The 10080-nt window shown below is 35.2% G+C and overlaps 1 protein-coding gene across 1 annotated transcript; it reads right to left on the bottom strand.

The window, feature by feature from the left end:
* Nucleotides 1-7760: 7760 nt before the first annotated feature.
* Nucleotides 7761-9667, bottom strand: LOC123667079 (GDP-fucose protein O-fucosyltransferase 2). The gene has a single exon (XM_045601072.1). The coding sequence runs from the start codon at nt 9564-9566 to the stop codon at nt 8370-8372; it is 1197 nt and encodes a 398-aa protein (XP_045457028.1). The 5' UTR covers nt 9567-9667; the 3' UTR covers nt 7761-8369.
* Nucleotides 9668-10080: the final 413 nt, after the last annotated feature.

The following is a 10080-nucleotide window of genomic DNA, read 5'->3' as shown; positions in this document are numbered from 1 at the left end:
TGAGATGACCGGGGAAGAGGTCCTCACCAGGTTGAGGGAGACGGTCAAGGCAAAAGAGGGATGGACGAGAGTGGAAAGAGTGAGGAAGGCGAAAGACAGGAAGGTGGTGATGGCCTTTGCCACCACCGCCGAGAGAACGAAAGTAAGAGAATGTTTGGAAGCGAAAGGGAAGGGTCTTCTGGTCGAGGAAGTCCAGAATAGGGACCCGCTTCTGGTTCTTCGGGGCGTTATCTCAGATAACACCGATGAAGACATACTTAAGGCCCTGAAGAACCAGAACCGACATCTCTTCGACGGCCTCGACCAGAAGACCTGCAGGGTGAAAGTCCGGTATCGCCGTAAGGCGAGGAACCCGCACACGGCTCATGTGGTGTTGGAGACATCGCCACCCCTCTGGACACGGATCACAAGCGCGGGGTACGTGCACATTGACCTCCAGAGGGTAAAGGCCGAGGACCAGTCCCCGCTGGTCCAGTGTTCGCGGTGCCTCGCTTACGGCCATAGCCGAAAATTTTGTACGGAATCGGCAGACGCGTGTAGCCACTGTGGCGGCCCGCATCTCAAGGCACAATGCACGGACTTCGCGGCGCAAATTCCGCCTTCTTGCAGGAATTGTCGGAGGGCGAAGCTCGACGAGGTTGGGCACAATGCCTTCAGCGATTCCTGCCCAGTTAGAAGGAGGTGGGATGAGCTGGCGAGATCGTCCGTTGCGTACTGCTAAGGGCGTGCTGGCGGACACAGTGGCGCAATCAAAAAAAGTCTCCACATCCCTGGCACAGAGTGCGCGAGACAGTCTGCAGGGACTCTGTATCTGGAAGAAACTTAATAGCTTGTTGCAGAACAAAGTTCCTGTAGAACAAGAGGGACATAACGCGCGTCCTCCGAATAATGTTGCAGGAGATTATGAAAGGACGTATGGAAATGACTCTGGCAGAGGAGAATAAAAGGCTCTTGTCTCATTAAAATGGTAGAATTAATAAAAGTCTCAAACTAAAATGGCGAGCAAATATGCTACAATTATATAGTTGTATATAAGGTAGTAGCATAGGTAAATAAGTATATAGAATAAGAGTTTGTTAGACATTTTAAGTAGTTTAAGCTGTAAAACACTAGAATTAAGCTTATAGAATAAGGAAAATTGTAGTAGCTAAGTATATAAAATAAGAAAAAAAAAAAAAAAAAAAAAAAAAAAAAAAATTAATGTATAAAAATAAGCCAGTAAATAGTTGTTTCTTTTACCCTGAGTTAAATAGATATAGTAATAAATAGAAAAATAAAGAGTAGCATTAGGCAAATTAGCAAGGGAACTCACCCTGATCGGCGAAAGATGATGAATGATAGAAGAAATTAGTATGAAGAATGAAAGTACGAGAGGCACGATTGATAGAACTGGTATGAAAGAGAACATTGTAGACACAGGCTCCGACCACAATATCGGGGGTTTAGAATAAAAAAAAAAAAAAAAAAAAAAAAAAAAAAAAAAAAAAAAAAAAAAAAAAAAAAAAACCCACTTTCATTCTCTTTTAACTCTGTCAAGCAATTGTCCATGAACAAGTTAAACAGCCACGGTGACGCTACACATCCCTGTCTAACACCTTTTTCGATATTAAACCATTCAGTGTATGCCCCGTTTATCCTCACACAAGCACTAGAATCCCTATAAAGAGATTGTAGTGCTCGCATGAGTGCGCCGCTCACACCGTACACGGACAATGCTGACCACAATTCATTCCTCACCACTCTATCATAGGCCTTTTCCAGATCCACGAACGCGCAATAGACCTTTTTGTTTTTTGCTAAAAACTTTTCGGCTATGCACCGCAAGGAAAAGACCTGATCCGTACATCCCATTCCCTTTCTAAATCCCGCTTGTGCATCCCATACTTTTTCATCTGTTTCATTCACAACCCTTTCAATCAACACTTTCGCATACAATTTACCGACGACGCTGAGAAGGCTTATACCGCGTTACCGACATAATAATAAAAAAATATGAACTGATTATTTAAATAAAAAATCACGGGTGCAATTAGAAAAAAAAGGGAAAAAAACTGATCTAGACGTGAGGATTTGAACTGGGGTCTTCTCGATCAGTCCCGACCGACCGAATCCCCACCTGAGTTATTTCAACTTTATAAACAATTTCGAAATTTACCTTCGTATTCTAATGATATTGTAGCCATTTATTCTTGTCTAAAAAAGGGATAAAACGACTTTTAAAAAAAATGAATCCTAGCTAGATCGCTTTTTCACCACCGAAATCCCTGGCGTAGTAAATTTCATGAAAATTGTTGGTTGTTTCCGAGATTCAGATTTTATATACTAGTGATGTGCCGGATCGTCAAAAACATATATCCGCGGATACGGATATTTAGTGTCAAGACCCGCGGATACGGATCTTTATTTACTCACTCAATCGGTGTCGGTACGTGACCTGAAAACGATAGTTGATGTCACGCCCGCCGTAACGACGGGTAGGACAGGTTTCTACTTGATTTGCGCGCGTATTTTTCTGTTAACCGACTTTAAAAAAAAGGAGGAGATTCTCTATTCGTCTGTATTTTTTTGCGAGAAACAATAATTTAGCAACCAGGTCCAGGAAACATCGAGCATCTAAAAAGCTTAATAAGCTGCGATAAAATCCGAAAAAATTGTTGCAATAAAGGAGTTATTTGTTTTTCATTTTATTATATTTATAAAAATAAAGTCATAACTTTCTATGTGTAATAGTGATCTTATAAGATATTTGATTTAGTTTAATTGAGTTCTATACTATTAGTATGGTAACTTACTAGAATATATGTTTGGTATTAAAGATGACAAGGGATTTTTATAATTATACTAATTTAAGTTATTATGCAGCATATTTATCCTGTCAATTGAACTTGTAAATTAATAAAAGATCCGTAAAAGATCCCCATGAAAAGTGACGGATACGGATACGGATACGGATCTCATTTTTCCCGCGGATATCCGCGGATACAGATATCCGGAACATCACTAATATATATATATATATATATATATATATATAACGACTCGGCAAACGTTGTCTTTCCGCTAAACGCTATTTAAAAATAGGTGTTGGTGGTAGAAGGGTGAAAATTTAGGGCTGTATGTATTTTTCAACGCCAAATCATAATAAAATAAAAAATAAATAAATTATCTAAAAATAAAAAAAAAAAAGTTGAGGGGTGGACTACCCTTAACATTTGGGGGGATAAAAAATAGATGTTGTTCGATGCTCAGACCTACCCGATATGCACACAAAATTTCATGTGAATCAGTCAAGCCGTTTCAGGGGAGTTTAACTACAAACACCGCGACACGAGAATTTTATATATTAGACAAGGATTGTTCGTTTAAAGATATTAGATTAGGATAAACTAACCATAAAATAATATTTAGCCCTAGCTTTTGATTTAAAAAAAAAACTTAAATCGCTACATCCAGTAAAAAGTTAGGAGGTAACACATATAAAAACATAGTCGAATAGAGAATCTACTACTACTTTTTTTTTAAGTCGGTTAAAATATTTGTCCGTTGTTTATCCAATTCTAACTCATCATTAACATTATCATTATTCATTAAATATAATAGCACTAAGTTGATAAAATGTGCTGCCAATAAAACTTAAAAAGGAGTCTCGGCACGATAAAGGGATTTATATAGTGTGATAGCCCTTTATCCCCCCTCGAACAAGAAAGTTCCTGTTTTAACCTGAAGGACGTGTTTTTAAAGATACTTCAAGGGCTTTCCCAACCCTTCAACTTGGAAATTAAGTGTAGTCGCGCCATCTGTTGTCGAGTATTTGAACTTCGTCAATACTCGAGCGTCATAGAGACCTATTAGGTTACAAAGCTTAGATGATAAGAAGAAAAAAATGTTATATAATATATACCTTTACATCGGTGGGGGAAGCGGCTATAGATTTTTAAATATGCAAAAAAAACTGTTGCATGGACATACTCGAGCGCGTCAGATATTGATAGCATCAATGTCCTACGTATTTTTAATAATCTACGTATGTTAATCTGATCGTTTGCACGATGCGGGTGGTTGTACGTAAGGGTTAAAAATGAAGAAAAAAAACATTTAATCGAGCGCGTCAGATTTTCTAAGGGGCCGTTATGTGCACCAAAAAAAAGCTCTTATTCAATAATCTGACGATTTCGATCTGACGCAAACTCGTGGACATTATTATAATGTGCAAAAAAAAATCGCCATTTTGAAATACTCAAGCGCGTCAGATTAAGATATAGGTACCTATATGGTTCATCTTTATGTTTTAGACGTGCTGTCTCATAATCTGATGATTATCTAGAGGGATCCGCCTAATCTGACATCAAAAAATTTTTTTTTTTTCATTTTTTATAATCATTGAACTTCATTTATTGAAAAGCTTAGGAAATAGCAAGTAAATAAATAAGTGTATGTTTTTTACGTAAAATGCTAAAAAAAGTTAATTTTTTAAAATTGATTGATTGATTAATCATCATCTTCATCTTCATCTTCATCAGTAGTTCCTATTCTGGCTAGATTTCATCCTCAGATTGCGTATTCGTTACAAAAAGTCATTAAATGATTAACTATTTTTTTATGGATAACATGTTTTTTTAATTATTGGAGGAAAGAAATACCTGATTCTGGAGTATCTTCAAGAATATCAGGTGTTATGACTACATCTTCGTGCTATTATACGGGTTCCCAGTGAAGAGTTAAAAAAAAAGATTTTTAGAAACTACAGAATTTATTTATGGGATTGAACAATATTTCTCTTAAATTAATAAAATAAAATAAACGAGAACTGGTATAAAAAAAGATATGTGACCGATATGAGGGATCCGAGCAGACTGATGCGAGGTTCTGTCCCTACTGCTTCGTTGGAGACAAAATGCTGATGCAGCATCTAAGGCTTGCATCACAGCGCAAAGAAGTGCATGTACTAGCTAAAAAAGTACGCTATCGACAATTGATCACCTGCAAACCAGATCATATTGAATTTTCTGTCGACAGCTTTCCATCCATAGTCCGTTGGTAAAAGATCAATAATTTTTACATTATGTGCATTACTGCTAAAACTTGCAATGAATCTTGTGTGTAACACTTGCTGGAGTAACTCCGATTCACAGGGTGGCAAGTTGCACGTATCGTAATTCCGGACACTCGAGGAAAAGGGTTGTGATTTGTTTTTTACCTGTACGTCCTATTGAAGATGACAATCCTGGCTTGATTGACATCGTCTAACTTTTTCAACCCATACAAGTGGTAAGTAAGACCGTATGATGTTAAAAAAATCCTGTACATTATACTCCTTTGATCCCAAATCCAGAAATGCTTCTTGGAAAATTTCAGAATTCATCAGATATTGCAAAGGTTTCTTTTTCTCTCGTCGTTACAATGCTGGGTTGAAATCGCAACCAGTGAACACATGCAAAGCTGAAAGCGCCTTCGAAATTTTCGGGCCTAATTTTTTTGTAGAGAGCGGATACGTCGGTGTAATCTTAGTGCAGTGTATTTAGCTATACTGGTTCTTATTCAGACCCGTCTTTTTTATTTTTATTACAATTTCTGTGATGATTAAAACGTATTTGTGTGAAAAGTTTGTATGGGGTTATATAATTTTTATGGTGTTACTCTGGATATGAATATATTATCTTTCATTTGACACCAAGGCATCCTCGCAGGGTTACTCCTAATAATTAAGATACCTGAAAAACACTGATATTTGTAGAAAAATGTGATAGCGTCCTTACTTTAGCGGCGAATTTTTGTTATATCGGCTTGTGGAAATCGTCAGATTATTTTTCGTTATCCTTGAATTATTTCCTTCAAAATAAAAAATAAAAATTATCTACGCTCGAGAATGTCGAGATAACGTTTTTTTTTTACAACTTTGCTGCCCTCCCCTTTCTTTACGTCACTCTCAAATTGTCAGATTAGTGGAATATACACTTTTTAGCATGTAATTAACTAGCCATGCGAACTTTATATCACTGAAAAGAAAAGAGAGATATATATCATTTTGATCTTAGGATATATATCACTCATTTAGCTCTTCAGCTCATTTAGCTCAGTGAAATAATTTTATAAAGCAACCAAAATGCAAATATCACTCATTTAGCTCTTCAGCTCATTTAGCTCAGTGAAATAATTTTATAAAGCAACCAAAATGCAACCTTATGTGGTTGTAAAAAAAATACTTTTTCGCTTGTTCAAAGCAAGACGGTTGAGTCTATGACCTTGTGAAATATGAATCGAAAAGATACAGAGCCATAACTAACTATCTCTCTCTTTCGCATGATAAACGCCATCGTCCGATCGAGTGGCTCACTAGCTCAGTCTCGTTTACTCCCGCTCAGTACGTCAGTCTCTCGAAAATGAATCATAAGACTAGTGAGCTGGAGATATATTTGAAACGTAAGTGAGCTGATGAGAGACTAGCTCACTTGAAAAGATATGTTTCATTTGTATCACTCACTCATGAGTTACCCAAGTCTATAATTAACTCACCCTACCTTAATCGCGCTCGAGAATTTCTGATGATCAATTTTTTTTTACTAATCTAATCCTTTATTCTACACGTTCGGCCTTATATATGGGACTCATATTTGGTGGAGGTACTGAACCGGGTACAAGGTATCCTCCTGTATATTAATCTGCCGCGCTGTCGTAAATCCCGAAATCCCCGCTTGGGCTCCCCTACTATAACCTGTTATTGGAAAATTTTTGTTAGAGTACAGGCTTACGTGCATATGTGTGAGCATGCATATTTGTACCAGTTAGTCGATTTGAGTTATTTTGTCATTGCACATAATTTAGATTTATTTATATTTGATATGTTGACGCAGTATCACAACTATTTATGCGCTACCAGTCACGGTTTGATTTTTGCATATGCTGTATAGGTCTTACAAATAATACTAATACATAATGTAATTATGTATTTTCTGTTTGTAATATTAAACTAACCGCTTTTTACTAAGTGCATATGGATGTATACACGGTACATGTGCCAAAATAACATTTTTTACAATTTTTGTCTGTCTGTTTGTTTCAGCTCATCTCTGAAACGGTGGACCGATTTTGACAGGACTTTCACTGGCAGATAGCTGATGTAATTAGGAGTAACTTAGGCTACTTTTATTTTAGAAATGTATTAATTTTAGAATAAATAATACTGAGTTTTCGAAATAAATATATTTAAGACTTCCGAACGAGTGCACCATTGTATTATATATTTGACGATTTGTATAAAAGAAAATTAAAAAAAAAAATTGGTTGTCTGCAAAGTTAGTTTACAGACGATAGTATCTAACTTGAAAGGTAGGCTATATTTTATTTCTATCCGGGGCGAGGTGGCGAATGTTAGCGCGACCCCATCTCGCCCCACCCAGGTGGATGACTGCTCACACGTGGAGGTTTTTTAGTCAGTAGGAGTCTGACATAACCCTCTGGCGCCCCCGCACTAGAGGGTATCCATGATGGATTTTCTTCACTTATATATTAATTACATTCAAGAAAAATAAAATAAGCGATACAAAGTTTTAATATATAAAATATTATTATATCAGACTAAATTTGATATCTTTATTATTAAAGTCACACATAATATAAAACCTTGACACATTTAGCTATGTAAATGAAAAAAAAAAAATTATTATATTATTACAAATTAAATATGTTTCCTAAATAAATTAATTACATAATCTTTGGTCTTATATTTAATAATTAATTGTGGCAGAAAATAATTAACATTATTTCTATATTCACTATTTATTTGTTATTATAATTATCTGCCTATCTTATAGGAATGTTATCAACCCTTGACCATGCTTTCTTTTCAGGGTATTGATGGTCCGATTACCGCCAGTATCTGAACGTAAAGTATATTTACATGTATAAGGATACTTATAGCCTTAGCCATTCGTAACTGAAGTAGCAAGTTATACAAATTATATGTGTCTGTAACAACTTACAGGGAAGACTTGGTAATAAACTACAACACTATATATTTTCTATATTATTTATACATTACATTTATTAGAGAAAAATATATTTATAGCACTAGGGTGCACCCAGTTTTACATTGTAGTTGAACATTTATTTATTTAAAAAGATATTTATTTAGTAAGATGACCAGAGGATGGGCTCGGCAAGGCACTTCTGGTGTTGCAGGCATGTATAAGCTACGTTAACCGCTTATTATCAGTTGAACCACACACTTGTTTATCGACCTAGTTGTATAAAAAAAAAACTTAAAACAGGTATTAAATTACCTTAGGCATTTACCACACAGCCATGTGTGTATATTTAATATATTCATTATATATTAATCAATTAGATTAAATTTTAACAAAACTTATAAACTAGCTAACTACCCTCCATTTTGAAGGTTTCTCACATTTACCACTATCTGGACATAGCCTGTTGAACGTGGTTGAACTATCAAAGCCTAAAATCTCTCTCTCTTCCTGAATCCTAAAAGTAAATGTACTTTCATATGTACCAATAAAGTATGCGGCATGAGAACAAATAATTTGATCTATGATAGCTATGCCGCCATCTTTAAAGTCATTCAACTGCGACGGAGTTGGTATAAAGAAATGTACTTTATATCCTATGCTTGTGAGTTGACTTTCAAGTTGTGTCAATTCGGAATTCTGTCCGTCCGACGCGACGAATACATTTTTTGTGTTAGGACTGTGTTTTTTGATAAAACCATCGATTTGTTTAACAGTCCCTTGTACAGATGGTACGTCATTTCTCCGTAATCGAGCAAAATCCTGTCGTCTCCAATGTACGCTGATATATGAAGCACATTTTTCTTCTTTACAATTTAAATGGTCAGCTATAAATTGTTTAGCAGTTTTAATTAGATCTTTGTTAAACTTCATGCTTTTCCGACAATCCCAGAAGGTTTTAGAACCGTAATAATCGTGCAAGGGTATTTCACCATGAGCGAACATAATAAATTTATCAGATGGATGCATGGCGACTAAATCCCATAGATTTGATATTCTACCTTGAAATTTAACACATACAATTTCTGTAACCGTAATGTTACTGTAACCCCAAAATTCGCCATCGTAATCACAATCGCCACCGATCTCCCATTTATCTTTGAACTCACCGTTTTCAAATGGATCTGGGAAATTTTGTAGCACATACAGATGATCTATGTTTAAAATATTTGTTTCCGTTTTGGTAAATATATCGTGTAGTTCAACTACTGGCGCGAAACTTTTTAGAGAATCTACATTGAAAAATTTACTCCAATAAATAGGATAATTCTTTCTTTCTGACTTCCAATGGTACAATTTATACCATGGTGGCAAAACTAATTTCCATTCGTTTTTATTCTTTTTAGCCTCCGCAAACATTATTGCAAACCTCATGTACACATCTCGTCTTAAATTAAACCCTTCCGGTGGATTAACATCGTACAAAATGAACTTTTCTTTAAAGAAATCATTATCACAAGTTTTCGTTTTCAAATCGCAGTAGCCTTCATCATTTGCATTTGTAGACAGTGCGAGAAATAGAAGGAGGAGATTAACAATCATTTTGAGGAACTTTTATAAATAATTTATTTAAACATCAATATTCTTTTTTATAATACCTATATAAAAACAATCCTAAAACTCTTTGCTTAAAACTGCTTAAAACCTGTGTTGCCAGAGTGATTTGGTCGAAAGCAGGAAGCTTGACGAAAGTTACGTTGGCATGCATGAAAAGTTACATTTGTAAACTAAAACTAGTGTTGATTTTGTGAGTGTGAATGTAGCAGCCATCAGCCAAATTTATAATTATTAACAAATGGAGTAAATAAATAATAAAATAAATAAATGCATTTTTTATAAATATTATTTTTTTAATTATTTACTCTATTTATTTGTAGTTTTAAATTTTTTAGATGTTTGCTACATTCACACATAAAATTGCTCATGTAATTTTCAGCTCATAGATCAAAATTATTATTATTTTATATTTTCGTGGACACAATAATTAAAAAAAATAAGTAAATGTATCAATTTATTTATATTACTCTATTGTCTGTGGTTGGAAGTACGCCATATT

This window comes from Melitaea cinxia, chromosome 27 (assembly GCF_905220565.1).
Source record: "Melitaea cinxia chromosome 27, ilMelCinx1.1, whole genome shotgun sequence".
Lineage (NCBI taxonomy): Eukaryota > Metazoa > Arthropoda > Insecta > Lepidoptera > Nymphalidae > Melitaea > Melitaea cinxia.
This window is presented reverse-complemented; position numbering and strand designations above follow the sequence as displayed.

Bases quoted from the DNA above. Each gene is read 5' to 3' on its own strand.
- LOC123667079 (XM_045601072.1), bottom strand. From the start codon at position 9,566: ATGATTGTTAATCTCCTCCTTCTATTTCTCGCACTGTCTACAAATGCA.